Here is a 16,354-nt window from a genome sequence, read left to right on the forward strand (position 1 = left end):
GCAGTATGTACATCCCTTAGGTCTCTAAAGTGCCACACTAAAAATCTAGGGTCTTCGAAGTGTCGGAAGACGCTTGGACATCCCCCTGCCCTCCCGGATTCCTGCCCTAACATGGGCTCCGCTCTGCAGAGAGCGACTGGTCAAACGCGAACCGGACGTTTTGTGAAACGCAGGTTTTCCTATATCTCTATAGAGAAGGCGGGAGGGCGGGGCTTATCGGCTGAGTAGCAAAGAGGGCGGGGCTTATCCGCTCAGTTGCAAAGGGGGCGCGCCTAAGAAGCTCTCGGGGTTGCCATGGCAGCGGAGGCTTGGGAAGAGCGGAAGAGCCTGGCTGCGGCGGCTGTTTGGCAGGTGGGTCTTGCCCACCTCGTCCCTCCTTTGGGCGGGAAGGTGAGGAAGTCTATTGGCAACAGGGATTCTCGCCAGCCTGGGCTACTCGTGGCTGCCTCTGCTAGCCAGCCTGGCACTACACCCCAGTCAGGACCCTCCTCCCATCAACCCTCCATGGTAGAGATCCACTCCACCCCACCCCCGCAAAAGGGACCCTTTAAAGGCACTTCAGCAAGAGTGTGTCTGAGCATGTGCAGAGTGCCTTCCTTCCTTTCGCCTCCCATCCCCAGGGGTGCCGTTAACAATCCTAACAAATCATATTTAGCATTTATAGGAAATGCTAACCTAGTATGCAAGGTATACAAAGCGCAGGGGGCGCTGTGGTCTAAACCACTGAGCCTCTTGGGCTTGCCGATCGGAAGGTCGGTGGTTCGAATCCCCATAACGGGGTGAGCTCCTGTTGCTCTGTCCCAGCTCCTGCCAACCTATCAGTTTGAAAGCACACCAGTGCAAGTAGATAAATAGGTACTGCTGCGGCGGGAAGGTAAACAGGATTTCCGTGTGCTCTGGTTTCCGTCACAGTGTCCTGTATAGCCAGAAGCGGTTTAGTCATGCTGGCCACATGACCCGGAAAGCTGTCTGTGGACAAATGCCGGCTCCCTAGGCTTGAAAGCAAAATGAATGCCCCAGCTGCATAGTCACCTTTGACTGGACTTAACCGTCCAGGGGTCCTTTACCTTTAGTATGCACAATGTCCTGGGAATTGGTTTCCTTGTGTGAAGGTTGCTTTCTAATAAAATGTGTGTAGGAGGATTGCATCCCATATTATGCAGTAGCATGCCTGCCAAATGCTAGTGTTAAGAGGCCGGTTGCAAGACGCAGCACAAATTTAGCAAGCAGGGAGAAAATTAAGTTAATCATGCCTACTTTGCATGGCAGTTTTTGAGACTGCCGACAAGACAATGTGTTTTGTACACTGCTTTAAAGTAATGGAGAAAAATAGTGTTTATTGGGGAAATGTATGCTGCTGCAAACTCAAGTGGCTCACAGTTTTTCTGGTTGTACCGTCTAGTGAAATCAGGGTTAGGGAGGAATGTGGCCTGGGGAATGTTCTGAGAGCTGGATAAGGGGCGGCTGAAAGGCTACATTCAAACCTGAGGCCACAGGTTCCCCATACTTGTAATACGGTTGGGCATGATTTGTAGGGAACTCAGGAAGGAAACTTAACCTTTCCCCTCTTGCGACTTTCCCCCTGCCTTGACTAGCCTGATGAAGGTAGTTGGTCTTGCTTGTGCTTTCCCCAGGAACATCTGCCCTAAGACCCGGTTGATGGTTGGTGGAATGACATCAGCGTGGCAACATGGTGACCTTGCTGGTTAACCAAAACTACATGGAGAGTCTGCGGAAGGACATCACGGATCTGCAGGGAACCGTCCTCAGCGTCTTCACCCGAGCCGGGGCTGTTCGCTACCCGTCCTGGAAGTTTCCTGATAAGTTGTCCTGTGACCTGGACTTGGTTGCTTTGCTTGAGCACTACGACTTTGCACAGAATGACCCTGAGTTTACCCATCATTCCCACGTGGTTCTTCTGGAACTAGTGATTGACAGGTGAGGGTAGGTCCGGCGATTCTGCAATGATTCCTTGTTGAGCCACTCTTAACTTGGAACAGAAGTAAACCCCAATGAATGCACCAGGTTTTGAATTAGATTACTGCATCCATTATATATGTGGGAATGTTGTGGATACTAGGAGAGGATATATTGATTAAATGTTATCTTTCCAAACTCACGTTAGTGACACATATATATATATATATATATATATATCAGAGCTCATTCCCCTTTACACAGTAGAAAGCTAGTTGGTAGATTTGCTTGAGTCTCTTTACTTTAGCAATTCAATCTGGTTTTATTCAGATTGGATTTTGTTCCTGGTAAGAGCCCTTTTATCCCTCCTAATAAGAATAAAGACACAAGAAGCTTCTTTTAGGGCACCTGAGACGTGGAAAGAAGCCTTCATCACACTTATACCAAAGACTGAGGTTGATAAAAAACAGATCAAGAACTACCGCCCTATATCACTACTTAATGTGGATTACAAAATTTTTGCAGACATTTTGGCAAAAAGACTAAAGAAGGTGCTGGTGGAGGAGATTCATAAAGACCAGGCAGGCTTTCTCCCGGGTAGGCATATATCTACTAATGTAAGGAATATAATTGACATTATAGAAATGCTGACAGTGAACATTAATACGAAGGCAGTTTTAATTTTTGTGGACGCGGAGAAAGCCTTTGACAATATATCTTGGAAATTTATGAAAAAGAATCTCCATGGGATGGGGGTAGGCCAAAGGTTTGAAAATGGTATAAGTGCAATTTATTCTGAGCAAAAGGCGAAGTTAATTGTAAATAATGTGGTTATGGATGAACTACCTATAGAAAAAGGGACACGTCAGGGGTGCCCAATATCCCCATTACTTTTTATATCGGTCCTGGAGGTCCTGTTAAATATGATTAGGGGAGATCAGCTGGTAAAAGGGATTCAGGTCGGAGCCAGACATTACAAATTAAAGGCTTTTGCAGATGACTTAGTACTGACCTTGCAAGAGCCAGACACTAGTACCAAAAGAGCTTTGGAATTAATTCAAGTATTTGGCCAGGTCGCAGGATTTAAGTTGAATAAACAAAAAACCAAGGTATTGGAAAAGAACTTAACAAATGTTGAAAGGGAAAGATTCCAAGAGGAAACTGGGTTAGTGGTGGCAAAGAGTGTAAAATACCTGGGGATTAACATGACATCTAAGAATGTGAACTTATTTAAGGACAACTATGACAAGTGCTGGACTGAGATAAAGAAAGATTTAGAAATATGGTCAAACCTGAAGCTTTCCTTGTTAGGTCGAATTGCTGTGATCAAAATGAATGTATTGCCTAGAATGTTATTTTTGTTTCAGACATTACAAATTGTTGATAAACTGGACTGTTTCAAGAAGTGGCAGAAAGACATATCTAAATTTGTCTGGCAGGGCAAAAAGCCCAGAATTAAGTTTAAGATACTTACCGATTCTAAAGAAAGAGGGGGGTTTGCCCTGCCGGACTTAAGACTTTACTATGAATCGGCAGCTTTCTGCTGGTTAAAAGATTGGCTACTTCTTGAAAATGCAGACATTCTAGATTTGGAAGGATTTGATAATAATTTTGGTTGGCATGCATATATCTGGTATGACAAGGTTAAAGTGTATAAGGGTTTCAAAAATCATATTGTCAGGAAAGCACTATATAATGTATGGATACGGTATAAAGATTTATTGGAAAATAGAACTCCCAGGTGGCTTTCACCTATGGAGGCTAAGGAGGTAAAGAAACTTAATATGACAACCAATTGGCCGAAATATTCTGAGATTTTAGAACAAGAAGGTGGTGAATTTAAATTACAAAGTTATGAGAAAATAAAGTCCAAGGTACGAGATTGGCTCCATTATTTTCAAATAATGGAGGCTTTCAAACAAGACAGGAAAATCGGCTTCCAGGTGGAGAAATCGAAATTAGAAACAGAACTGTTAGAACCCAATACTAAGAATTTATCAAGAATGTACAACTTGCTGTTGAAGTGGAATACAATAGATGAGACAGTGAAGTCTGCTATGGTTAAATGGGCACAGGACATAGGTCATGACATTATGTTTGCTGACTGGGAGCAGTTATGGACCACAGGTATTAAATTTACGGCATGCAATGCCTTACGAGAAAACATAATGAAAATGATTTATAGGTGGTACATGACCCCAGTCAAGCTTGCGAAGATTTATCATTTGCCCAATAACAAATGCTGGAAATGTAAAGAGACTGAGGGTACCTTTTTCCACCTTTGGTGGACCTGCCCAAAGATTAAGGCCTTCTGGGAAATGATTTATAATGAAATTAAGAAAGTGCTTAAGTGCACCTTTAACAAGAAACCAGAGGCATTTCTCTTGGGTATGGTCGGCCAGTTGGTGCCGAAGAAGGATAAGAATTTCTTTTTGTACGCTACTACGGCAGCAAGGATTCTTCTAGCAAAGTATTGGAAGACACAAGAGCTACCCACGCTGGAGGAATGGCAGGCGAAAGTGATTGACTTTATGGGACTGGCAGAAATGACCGGCAGAATCCGCGACCAAGAGAAAGAGACTGTGGAAGAAGATTGGAAGAAATTTAAGATGTATCTTAAGAATTATTATAAAACTGAGGAGTGTTAAAATGCTGAGGGAAAAGAAGACGTAGAATTGCAGCGATAATTGGGTTTAAAATTTAGGGTGGAATAGAGAAAGAGGACGAATTCATATTTAATTGGGCAAGATAGGTTGCTGAATAATGGTACTAAACTAAGGATGCAAAAAGGGAAAGGTATGGGGAAGTCCGGGAAAAGAGGGTTATGAAAATAAGGTTATGAAAATATGAGTTTTTTGTTTGTCTGTTTTTTGTTGTTTTTTGTTTCTGTTAAAAAATTGGAAATTAATAAAAATCTTTATGAAAAAAAAAAAAACAAGAAGCTTCTTTTAAAAGTAATAAGAAGTTTACTCACATTCAGTTCACAGTTGGATCCCTGAAGGCAGGCTTTAGCTTGCAGTTACAGATACAGTGTGGTTCACATCCTTGTAAGGATGGGCCCATGTGCTGCTGGCAGAGAGCCAGCAGTGCAGTCCAAGAGAAGAAAAGGCATCAAGAGAGGAAGGTAGCTGCGTGACTTACCTTTGGTGGGATCTCCAAGGGTCACGCCCACCTACCTGGTCACATGCAGGGGGAGGATGCTCCAGACCAGGTGTAACAGGAAGTTCAACTGGCTGGATCAACGTCCCCATCTGTGTCCACTCTAGGTAAACAGGAAGTGTTGTACTTGACTGCTTATGTTATATCCCACAATATATGGGCTATTCTTTAAAGAAGAGGGGCTGTAGCTCAGTGGCAGAGCAGTGCCAGGTTCCATCCCTAGCACCTCCTGGTAGGGCTGGGAGAGACAGCTGTCTGAAAACCCTGGAGAGCTGCTGCCAGTCAGTGTAGACAGTACTGAGCTAGATGGACCAATGACAGCTTCCTACAATCCTGTCTGGAAACTTCAGCTGGCCCAGAACACATTGGAGGGTGTGGTGGTTGGTTTTGAGAACATTTTTTGGTCCGCTGCCAGTAGCTGCTTTGGGCTTCCTTTTGGAAAGAAAATTGGGGTTCAAACACAAACTACAAAACTAAAGCAGGATGTCCTTTCTGTCCTCTGAAGGTTGCTGCTGCTGCTCCAAAGCTTCACCAGATACACGGAGAACCTTATCAGTGAACAAGCTGTGCCCCCATCCAGAACAACAGGACCATGCATGTCTATTGGGCTGGCTGTGAAGAAGTACTGGAACAGCATGCTGAAACTGGGATCCCTCTACCAGCAGCTGGCTTCTGAGGTAGGCTGCCCCAGTGGGCTGGTCTGCTTCTGCATGCACACTGACCAAACGTTCCTCTGGCCAGATAGGTGTGGTTTATCTCCCTTCTCCAAGCAGTGGGAAAGTACCAAGAATATTTCCATGCAAATCTGAAAGCACCAGTGAGGTCTGCTACTGAAAGATCCCCAGGAGATGCAGGGCTGGCTGTACAGGTGCTTGAGGTTCCAATCCGATCTTCTTCTTTCTTCTCTGGCGATCACTTGTAGCCAAGTAAGATTGTCTTCCATAAACACTGTTTTAACAGTGAGTCTGTAAGTCACTGTGGAGGCCAATTCTGGATCCACACATCCTTCCACAGTGGGGACATTGGTTTCTGCGTGGGAGTTGACCATGGTGAGGGCTTGCCCAGCGTGCCTTCCTCTTAGCTCATTTCTCCCTTTCATCCTGAGTTCAAGCGTCTTCAAAGTCCAAGACACCTTTGGTAAAGTCTGTTCTCCAATTGGAGCACTCGCAGGCCAGTGTTTCCCCGTTGTCGGTGTTTATACAACATATTTTTAGATTTGCCTTGAGAGAGTCTTTAAACCTCTTTTGTTAACTGCCAGCATTACGCTTTCCATTTTAAAGTTCGGAATAAAGTAGTTTCTTTGAAAGACAATAATCAGGCATCACCAGTCCAATGTAGTTGATGTTGAAGAATCATTGCTTCAACACTGGTGAGCTTTGATTCTTCCAGTATACTAGCATTAGTTCACTTGTTTTCCCATGTGATGTGTATAATTTTTTGTAGACACCGTTGATGGAATCTTTAGAGGAGTTGGAGATGGCGATACCCACCTGTCAACATAAATCACGCACTTAGGCTGTAGTCCCAGGCTGCCAAAATCATTGACAGGGAGGGTTTGATGTTTCAAAGGCTGCAGGATTGCCCTTTACAGGAAGGATGGGGAATGTGTGGTTCTCTAGATGTTTCTGAACTACAACTCCCATTATCCCTGAGTCAACCAGTAGCCTTGCTGGCTGGGGCTGATGGGAGCTGGACTTCCATTGAAACCTGGAAGGTCGCAGGGCCCCATCCATGCCTTGTTGCGTTGATCACACTACAGCACCATAAAGCATTGCAGGTATCCAAACAGGCAGGCAAGATACAAATGATCTTTCATCATACGCTCAGTGCTGGAAAAGCTCCTTGAGCACTTCTACGGGTGGAAAAGTGGGGTCAACCATTTCTGCTATCAGCACAGGACAAGCTGCCATCATTTGAATCCTTGGGAAGAGTTAAGAGTCACAGTCCCAAGGGCATGTGGTAATGACTGCCAACATGGATGGCTTTAAAAGAGGGTTTGACCAATTTATGGTGGATCATCAGGCTGTCGGTAGCTGCTAGCCACAATGGCTATGCTCTCCCTCCAGTGTCTGAGTCAGTACGCCTCTGAATGTCAGTTGCCAGGAATTGCAAGTAGGGAGGGGGCTCTTCCACATGCATCCTGCATTCATGCTTCACATTGCGGGCATCTAGTTGGCCATGGATGCCAAACAAGATCTAGCAAGTCTCCTTTTACGTTCTTATATTTCTTATGTTCTTAGTATCAAACTATGTCTGATCACAGGACACGGGTGGCGCTGTGGTCTAAACCACAGAGCCTAGAACTTGCCAATCAGAAGGTCGGCAGTTCGAATCCCCGTGACGGGGTGAGCTCCCGTTGCTCGGTCCCTGCTCCTGCCAACCTAGCAGTTCGAAAGCACGTCAAAGTGCAAGTAGATAAATAGGTACTGCTCGGGTGGGAAGGTAAACGGCGTTTCCATGCGCTGCTCTGGTTCGCCAGAAGCGACTTAGTCATGCTGGCCACATGACCCGGAAGCTGTCTGGCCGGCTCCCTCAGCCTATAGAGCAAGATGAGTGCTGCAACCCCAGAGTCATCCGTGACTGGACCTTACTGGTCAGGGGTACCTTTAGCTTTAGCTTTACCTTTATGTCTGATCACAGCACATGCCCAAATTTCCTTTCCCCCCCAAACCTCTCATGTGATCCTCCCAAAATAAAATAAAAACCTGGAAAGTTAATGCCACCCTTTCTCTTTTATACCTAGAAAAAACACAGCAGAGAGGATGCTGTTGGCACAAATGCTTCCTTCCAGGAGGTGAAAGCTGAGAACGAGTCTTTAAAAATCTGCTTCTCGGAGTCAGATGTGACTTTGCCCAGCTTCCGGTCCTCCCCTTTGACCTCATCGGCCAGCAGCAGGCTGCTGGACGGTTGCCCCGCCACCTCCTCAGAGGCACCGCCAGCCCAGAGGGCTGCCAAGCCCATCTGCAGCACCCACTGTCAGACCATCGAGTCATCCCTGGTGCCTTGCGACGCTTGCGAGAGGGCACAGCTCAGCCTCCGGGAAGTGGGCAGCGCCATCATCGGCATCTGCAACAGCCAGAACCTCCCGTCGTCTCTGAGCAGGTTCCTGGAGATGGTGGAGGAGACCCTGGGCCGCAAACCGCTCACGGCTGTGGACATCAGCTACTGGGCGTCCGAGCAAAGCAAGGACCTCTCCCGGATCAACAAGCACCTCCGGAAGCTGATGGAACTCATCAACCCTCTGAAGGGGGAGCTGGAAGAGTCTGAGAAGGAGAAGGGTGAGCTCAAGAGGCAGCTGGAGACTTTTGACAGCCGCCATCAGAAGGAAAGAGAGGAGCAGGAGCAGAAGAGGAAGGAGGCAGAGCAGGCGTTTGAAAGAAGGAATACGGAGAACCTGCAGATGATGGCCACCCTGAGGATGGGCAAGGAGGACCTCCAGAAAAGTGAGCATCCTTTCCCGTCTCTTTCTTTCAGCCAGCTCACATCCACACCATGTATTTAAAGCAAGTTTGTACCATTTTCATAGCCATGGCTTCTCCCAGGGAGCCAGTGTGGTGTAGCGGTTAAGAGCGGTGGACTCGTAATCTGGTGAACTGGGTTCAATTCCCTGCTCCTCCACCTGCAGCTGCTGGGTGACCTTGGGCTAGTCACAATTCTCTGAAGTCTCTCAGCCCCACTCACCTCACAGAGTGTTTGTTGTGGGGGAGGAAGGGAAAGGAGATTGTTAGCTGCTTTGAGACTCCTTAAAGGTAAAGGTACCCCTGACCATTAGGTCCAGTCGCAGACTCTGGAATTGCGTGCTCATCTCTATAGGCCGAGGGAGCCGGCATTTCTCCGCAGACAGCTTCCGGGTCATGTGGCCAGCATGACTGAGCCGCTTCTGGCGAAACCAGACCAGTGCACGGAAACGCCATTTACCTTCCCGCCAGAGCGGTACCTATTTATCTACTTGCACTTGCTTTCGAACTGCTAGGTTGGCAGGAGCAGGGTCTGAGCAACAGGAGCTCACCCCATCGCGGGGATTCAAACCGCCAACCTTCTGATCGGCAAGCCCTAGGCTCTGTGGTTTAGCCCTAGGCCCTGAGACTCCTTAGGGTAGTGATAAAGCGGGATATCAAATCCAAACTCCTCCTCCTCTTCTTCTTCTCCTCCTCCCTCTCAGAAGTGAAATTCTAGGTCACAGAGACTAGCTGGATGCTGAGGAGTGGTGGGAGGCAGCAGCTGGGGAATCCCCAAGGGAACCCCCAGGGGATTGGAGTAGGGTGAGTGGTCAGATGGAGAAGAAGGAGCAGACGGGGGGCGGGTGTCAAAAACCAAAGAGGCAACAGGGTTTAGTGAGCAGGGAGTCTGTGGCAGAGAGAAGTCCAGCATCAGAGGCAGAAGCAGAAGCTGGAGAGGAACGGGACAAAAATTCTAGCACTTCTCACTTGTGTCGTACCTCGGCTCCCGGATGCCTTGGGATTCAAATGTTCTGGCTCCTGAACAATCGAAAACCAGAAGTGAGTGTTCTAGTTTCCAAACATTTTTTTGGAAGCCAAATGTCCGGCGTGGCTTCCGCTATTGTTTCTGGTGCACCTGCAAAATCGGAAACCAATCGGAAGCTGTTCCTTGCTTTCCGAATATTTTGAAAGTCGAACGGACTTCCAGAATGGATTCGGTACAACTTTGGAGGTAGAACTGTATAGTTAGTCCTATCTCGAAACCTGTCCTGTGGATGTTTTTTGGACTCCAACTGTAAGGGAGCGCGACTGGTTCGGTTGAGTCGCACTGGGTGTGGAGCTTTGGGAGTGCCACAAATATATTGGAGACAGGAAAGTGCAAGGCGGGGTGGGTGGGTGTGCTAAATGTTGGCATTGCACAGGGCACTGCTGAAATTTGAGACCCCAAGGACTGTGACTGTCAACAGCTACAGCCATACAGCCAGTTGTCCAGGAAGATGGGAATCATAGAATCATGATGGAAGGGACCCTGTGGATCATTGCGTCCAACCCCCTGCAAATACAGGAATGTGCAGCTATCTCTTACGGGGATTGAACCTGCAATTTAGGTGTGCAACAGCATCCGGAGGGCAACAGGTTGCCCATTCTCCATTCCGATACCTGCCAGGCTGTGGCTGTGCATACGTATCTTTAGAGCACATGGCTTCCCCCAAAGAATCCTGGGAACTATAGTTTACCCCTCAGAGAGCTACACTCCCTCAACAAACTATAGTTCCCAGGACTCTCTGAGGGGAACCATGTCCTTTAGATGCATGGTATGGATGTGACCCCAGTCTGTCCCAAACCTTTGATTCCGAAGGGCTCCTGCATTTCCGTCTCAGCAACGGGCTGTCAGTGCAGACACACCGAGCTACATGGATCGATGGGTCTGGCTCAGCATAAGGCAGCTTCCTGTCTTCCTCTACGGTCCATGCTGACCGGTGACATTGTTTGACTACTTCCAGAAGCTGCTGCCTTGGAGCAGAACGTTTCCACCTTGAAAGAGAAGCTCCAACGGCAGGAAGACACCATCCAAGGGCTGGGTAAGAGGAACACCAGGCAGCACTTCATACAGGCCATTCCCAAGACTCAGAACATTTAATGTAATTTATTTCACAAAATACACTGCTTGACTGTAAAAACAAACAAACCGGTATCTTGTTGCAGACCTGCTAACTGTCCCAAATAATAGACCAGTGTCATTTTCTCTGTACTACAGATGGAGGAAACAGGATCATAGAGGTATAGAACTGTAAAGTTGAGAGGGGTCCCAAGGGTAATCTATTCCATGCCCCTGTGATGTAAGAATCACAGTTAAATAAAGCTGGGCAGATGGCCAGAGAGATAAACAACTACCTTACATTTAGAAGACATCTGAAGGCAGCCCTGTTCAGGGAAGTTTTTAATGTGTGACATTTTAATGTATTTTTAATCTTTGTTGGAAGCCGCCCAGAGTAGCTGGGGAAACCCAGCCAGATGGGCGGGGTACAAATAATAAATGATGATTATTGTTATGGCCATCAAACCTTGTTAAAAATGCCCTGTGAATGAGAGGCTGCCACCTTCCAAGGGAGTCTGTTCCACTGTCCTTTTGCCATTGAGAAGTTCTTCCGAATGTTTCGTCGGAAACTTCTTTCTTGTCATTTGAATCTGGTGGTTCAGATCAGATCCTACCCTCTGGAGCAGCAGAAAATGAGCTTGCTACCTCTTCCACGTGGAGGCTGAGAGAGGGTGACCAGCCCCCCCCCCCCAGCCTCAGGTGAATACCTGAAGGAGTGCCTCCACATCCGTCGTTCAGCCCCGACTCTGAGATCTAGCATTGAGGGCTTTCTGGCGGTTCCATTCCGAACGGCGCAAACCCAGAAGTGAGTGTTCCAGTTTGCAAACATTTTTTGGAAGCCAAACACCTGACACGGTTTCCGCAGCTTCCGATTGAGTGCAGGAAGCTCCTGCAGCCAATCGGAAGCTGCGCCTTGGTTTGAACCATTTCAAGAGTCGAACGGACTCCCAGAATGGATTAAGTTCAAGAGCTAAGGTACCACTGTATTTAAGAGCCAGCCTCTGGGACCAGTCTGACTCTTGCTTCCTTGCCTGAAATCTGAAATTGCAAACCACTAGTTTGCGACATGCTGCTCTTGAGCTATTGTGCATTCCCCAGAGCGAGCGAAGCGCGAGCTGTTGCAGGAGTTAAGGGAGACGAAGGTGTGCAAAGCAGAGGTGGACAAGCTGAAGGATCAGCTTGGGGTCCTCACGAGCCAACTGGAGAGTACCAAGCAGCAGCTGAACGGGGCCATCACTGAGCTGGAGAAGGAGAAGGCCAAAGCTGAGAGCGTGCTCCGGCACAAAGAGGTGTGGCTGGGGGCATCAGGGTGGGCAACCTATTCTTGATGCTGTTATTTATTTCATTTATCTCCCACCTTTTCCTATAAGGAGCTCAAGGTGGCTTGCATACTAGTTCTCCTCCCCACAACCAACCTACAAAGTAGATAGGACTGGCCCAAGGTCACCCAGTGAGCTTCATGGCCAAGTGGAGGTGTGAAACCTGGTCTCCCAGGTCCTAGTCCAACACTCTAACCAATACACCACCCTGACTCTAACTCCCAGCAGCCCCATGGCGGAGGAGGCGGGTTGGATCTCATTCCCCATTGCAGCGCATAGGAATCTTCTTAGAATTAGAGAATCATAGAGCTGGAAGGGAAGTTCAGGGTTTCCCACACTTGGGCCTCCAGCTGTTTTTTTGGACTACCATTCCCATCATCCTTGCCCACTGGTCCTTCTAGCTAGGGATGATGGGAGTTGTAGTCCAAAAACAGCTGGAGACCCAACTTTGGGAAACACTGATCTAGTCCAACCCCCTGCAGTGCAGGAATCCTTTGACCAAGGTGGTGCTCGAACCCACAACCCTGAGATGAAGTCTCATGCTCTACCAGTGAAGCTATCCCAGAGTGAAACCACTGGTCCATATAGCTCAGTGCTGTCTGCACTGACTGGCAGCGGCTCTCCAGGGTTTCACGCAGGTAATCTTTCCCAGGCCTACTTGAGGGTTGAACCTGGGACCTTCTGAAGGTGAAGCAGATGCTCTACTGCTGAGCATTGCAGAATGCCTTTAACCTGTCACCCCCCACCGTTTACAACCCGCCCCTTCAATCGGCCAATCATTGGCTTTCCACCTTGCATCTGTTGAGTCCAAACTAACAAGATCTCTCCCTCTCGTGCTGAAGTCCCTGCAGACCAAGCAAATGACTCTGATGAAGCAGCTGGATAATTTGGACCAGGAATGTGAGCAGCTGAAGACCAGCCTGGCTGACAGGGAGGAGGACCAGTACATCTTGAAGGAGAGGCTGAAGGAGATGCAGGAGGAGAAGTGGGAAATCCAGCACCAGCTGGCAGCCCAGCAGGTCTGTAGGAAGTGGGCAGGGTAGGGATGCCTGACATGGGCTCCTCTGGTGAGACCCAGGCCATGTCTCCCCAGCGCAGGACAAATTGCACAGAGAAGGATGAGAATTCTCATCAAACTGCGGCAAAAAATTTCCTAGCCGTTTTGCCGTGTTAAACTTCTATACGCCATAATCTATGCCAGCTTTTGCCAAGCCGGTGGCCTCCGGCTGTTTTGGACTACAACTCCCATCAGCTGTGCTCCTGACAGCCCCAGCATCCTATGGCTGTGTTGGCTGGGGCTGATGGGAGTCGTAGTCCAAAGAAAAGTGAGCATCCTTTCCCATCTGTCTCGCTGCAGAAGCAGACAGAGCGAGCGCAGAAGGAAAAGCTGAACCTGGAGCAGCGTGTGTCTGAGCTGCAGACAACTGTCTCTGAGCTGAAAGAGCTGATTGAGGAGCTGAAGGACAGGGAGAGGCTGCTGGTCCTCTTCCCGGACCTTCACATCCCTGTCGAGGCACAGTATGAAGGTAAGGAGGCCAAGGGAGGGGAGGTCCCCTGTGCCAGGGGGAGGAGCTAATAGGAGGAAGGGGAGGGGCTTGGAAGTTGCACCTAAGAATATCATCAGAGTCTGGGTGTTGGATCTGTCCAAAGGGGACCTATCTGGTCCCAACATCCTGAGTTTGCAGTGCCCAACCAGATGCCCCCAAGGGAACCCTGCAAGAAGGACATGAGCATCTCTCCCTATCTGTGATTCCCAGTCACTGGCATTCAGAGGCAGACCACAGCTGTCATGGCTAATACCTCTCACCATTAGGTAACATCTCCTATCGTTTAGCAAAAACTGTTTCCCTAAATAAGCACATAAGCAAATAACAGGCTCAGTGGCAGAAGGTCCCAGGTTCAGTTTCCAGGGGTCTCCTGCCTGAAACCCTGGAGAGCTGCTGCCGGCCTGAGTAGGCAATATTGAGCAAGATGGGGCAACTCACTATGAGGAACCTTCCTGTGTCCAGATGTGCTCCTGTTGCAGGCCGAGGCCTCCTTAGTAATCTGAAAGGGATAGTTTAGGGAAGAGAAAGTGGTTGCTGAGTTGAGGGTCCGGCCTTGACCCACCCCCCACTCCGGTTCAATGCTGTGAGCCCGTGATGCCTAGTCTGTCCTCGCTGGCTCTGTCACAGGCACTGGGGACGTCATGGAGGACATGGGCAAGCAGCTTCAGGCCAACAACATTCGTATCAGCATCCTGGAGGAAGAGAACTCACGCCTCCGAACCGCAGTGGCCAAAATGAGAGAGGCAGCGCAGCAGGAAGGGCCTAAGGTAGCACCAAAATGGGAAGAGCCATGGCGACGGGCGCAAATTGGGGGGTTGGTTGTATATAAATTGCTTTACAGTGGTATCTCGGGTTACAGACGCTTCAGGTTACAGACTCCGCTAACCCAGAAATAGTACCTCGGGTTAAGAACTTTGCTTCAGGATGAGAACAGAAATCGTGCAACGGCAGCGGGAGGCCCCATTAGTTAAAGTGGTGCTTCAGGTTAAGAACAGTTTCAGGTTAAGAATGGACCTCCAGAATGAATTAAGTTCTTAACCAGATGTAAAGGTAAAGGGACCTCTGACCATTGGGTCGTCATGGCCGATTCTGGGTTGTGGCGCTTATCTTGCTTTATTGGCCAAGAGAGCCGGCGTACAGCTTCCGGGTCATGAGGCCAGCATGACTAAGCCGCTTCTGGTGAACCAGAGAAGCGCACGGAAACGCCATTTACCTTCCTGCCGGAGCGGTACCTATTATCTGCTTGCACTTTGATGTGCTTTCGAACTGCTAGGTTGGCAGGAGCAGGGACAGAGCAACGGGAGCTCACCCCGTCGTGGGGATTCGAACGGCCAACCTTCTGATTGGCAAGTCCTAGGCTCTGTGGTTTAACCCACAGCGCCACCCATGTCCCAATTAACCAGAGGTACTACTGTATAAATAAGTAAAACAGAGGTGTCACCCATACCTGAATTTAATATGGAACTCCCCTCGCTGCAGCTTGTTCCTCCAACCCAGCTGTGGAATCTGTCCTCTCCCCAAGACAGCGGGATGCACACGCCAACCAGGTGAGCGTTCTGGTTTGAAGCATCGTCCGACCATGAACAAAGAAAGGCCCTTCCTCAGCCCCCTCTTTGCTTCCGTTCCTTCTGTAGGCATCCCGCACATACGAGTGCCCAGGGAGCAGCACTGAGGCCTCCTGCCAGCCCCAAGAGCCCAGGGAGCCCGACCCCACACAGATCTAAGAGCACCCGCAATGCCTCAAAGAACGGCTCCCCCTTCCGAAGCCAGCAGTCAAAGCCGTCTGCAGGAGAGGCCGCCCGGAAAGCGGCATTCATCTTCGCCTCTGAGGAACAAGCCATCCGAGCCCACGCCCGGGGGAAAGGGAAAAGCAGGACTCCAGGCCACTCGGCCCGTTGCAACAGGAAACACCAGAAATAACAATAAAAAGGCCCTGCAGAGCAAGTTCAGAAGGCTGCCACATTTCCAAAGCAAAGCGGGGGGGGGGGGGGCAGCAAAGGGAGACCAAATGGCTGGACCTCTCCCTGGCCGCAAATAATCACCGGTGCAATGCTGTTCCTGTGCTCAGGTGGTCATGCACCTTTGCAATGGTGACCCCTCCAGGTGAGCCTCACCAAAGTCTTTATAGGTAATTGATGAGTTCATTGAGGCAAGGATGCAGGAACCATCTTTCTAAGTCTTTTGCCCTGCTCTGAGTTGCCAGGTGTAGTAACCTCCCTGCAAAAAAACCCAAACAAACCCACAATAGCGTGGGGAATTTGGCTTCCATTTTAAAAAATCAACCTCCCTCCCCCCAAAAAATCAATTACAGTTTGTAAATGACAGAGGATATTAGCTTCTTTCCCCTGAAATCCAGTCCATTGTGGTAGGACAGTCACCTGAGCACAGAACTGGCATTCTTTGGCAGGGTGAGAAAGGTTCTCCAAGTGTGACTGGACCAAAAGCAGACTGGGAAGATGGGAGTAAGAACCTCAACAATATGCATGTCACAACTGTGATGGCCAGGAGGGGCTGCGGCCAGGGGAACTTCTTCCTAGTTAAAGTAATTTGTGTGTTTAGCTCTCCTGCATCTTCCAACAGGAAATGCAGTGGTGGAGGGGATCCTCAGAGGGGAAGTGACCCAGTCAAGGATCCCCTGCAGAAAAGAAGATCACTGTAACGCAGATGTCCAATTTTTCTTAGCTCCTTTTCTGACCTAGGGGGGTAAAGCCAGATGCTCTTCGTCTTAACTTGGGTGGAAAAGGCCAAGAACTCTTTCCTGCTAAAGGCTACGTGTGGATTCTAGACAAGAACACACAGCAAAAAAGCAGAGTAAACGGAGTTCAACATTTGGAGAATCTCAATGTTGTTGTTTTTTACAGCATGTTTCTAAAC

The 16,354-nt window shown here is 48.7% G+C and overlaps 1 protein-coding gene and 2 long non-coding RNA genes across 4 annotated transcripts in view; 2 read left to right on the forward strand and 1 right to left on the reverse strand.

Annotated features, from left to right (window-relative positions):
* LOC307205138 overlaps nucleotides 1–16,354 on the forward strand; it is a 183,649-nt gene that overhangs the window by 8,431 nt on the left and 158,864 nt on the right. The gene's annotated exons all lie outside the window — the stretch shown is intronic.
* On the forward strand, nucleotides 204–15,772 carry CCDC157 (coiled-coil domain containing 157). Of its 2 annotated transcripts, none has more exons than XM_079956657.1 (11): nucleotides 204–351; nucleotides 1,635–1,938; nucleotides 5,582–5,753; nucleotides 7,820–8,519; nucleotides 10,520–10,597; nucleotides 11,713–11,903; nucleotides 12,776–12,952; nucleotides 13,291–13,459; nucleotides 14,108–14,247; nucleotides 14,960–15,027; nucleotides 15,115–15,772. In XM_079956657.1, the coding sequence occupies exons 2-11, from the start codon at nucleotides 1,691–1,693 to the stop codon at nucleotides 15,398–15,400; spliced, it is 2,229 nt and encodes a 742-aa protein (XP_079812783.1). In that variant the 5' UTR covers nucleotides 204–351; nucleotides 1,635–1,690; the 3' UTR covers nucleotides 15,401–15,772. The 2 variants fall into 2 exon arrangements, with proteins under 2 accessions (XP_079812783.1, XP_079812782.1); XM_079956656.1 differs by having other exon boundaries at nucleotides 238–390.
* Nucleotides 10,625–16,354, reverse strand: part of LOC307205108 — a 64,726-nt gene continuing 58,996 nt past the window's right edge. The window contains exon 2 of the long non-coding RNA XR_013833873.1: nucleotides 10,625–11,224. This is a non-coding gene — a long non-coding RNA (uncharacterized lncRNA). The remainder of the gene's footprint in view (nucleotides 11,225–16,354) is intronic.

This window comes from Podarcis cretensis (genome assembly GCF_951804945.1).
Source record: "Podarcis cretensis genome assembly, chromosome: 16".
NCBI classification, from domain to species: Eukaryota; Metazoa; Chordata; class Lepidosauria; order Squamata; family Lacertidae; genus Podarcis; species Podarcis cretensis.

What these genes read in the sequence shown, in the direction of transcription:
- CCDC157 (XM_079956657.1), top strand. Translation starts at nt 1,691, where the DNA reads ATGGTGACCTTGCTGGTTAACCAAAACTACATGGAGAGTCTGCGGAAG. An exon ending in ACCAGCAGCTGGCTTCTGAG is followed by an intron (nt 5,754 to 7,819) that starts GTAGGCTGCCCC and finishes TTTTATACCTAG; the next exon opens with AAAAAACACAGCAGAGAGGA. An exon ending in GGGATGCACACGCCAACCAG is followed by an intron (nt 15,028 to 15,114) that starts GTGAGCGTTCTG and finishes TTCCTTCTGTAG; the next exon opens with GCATCCCGCACATACGAGTG.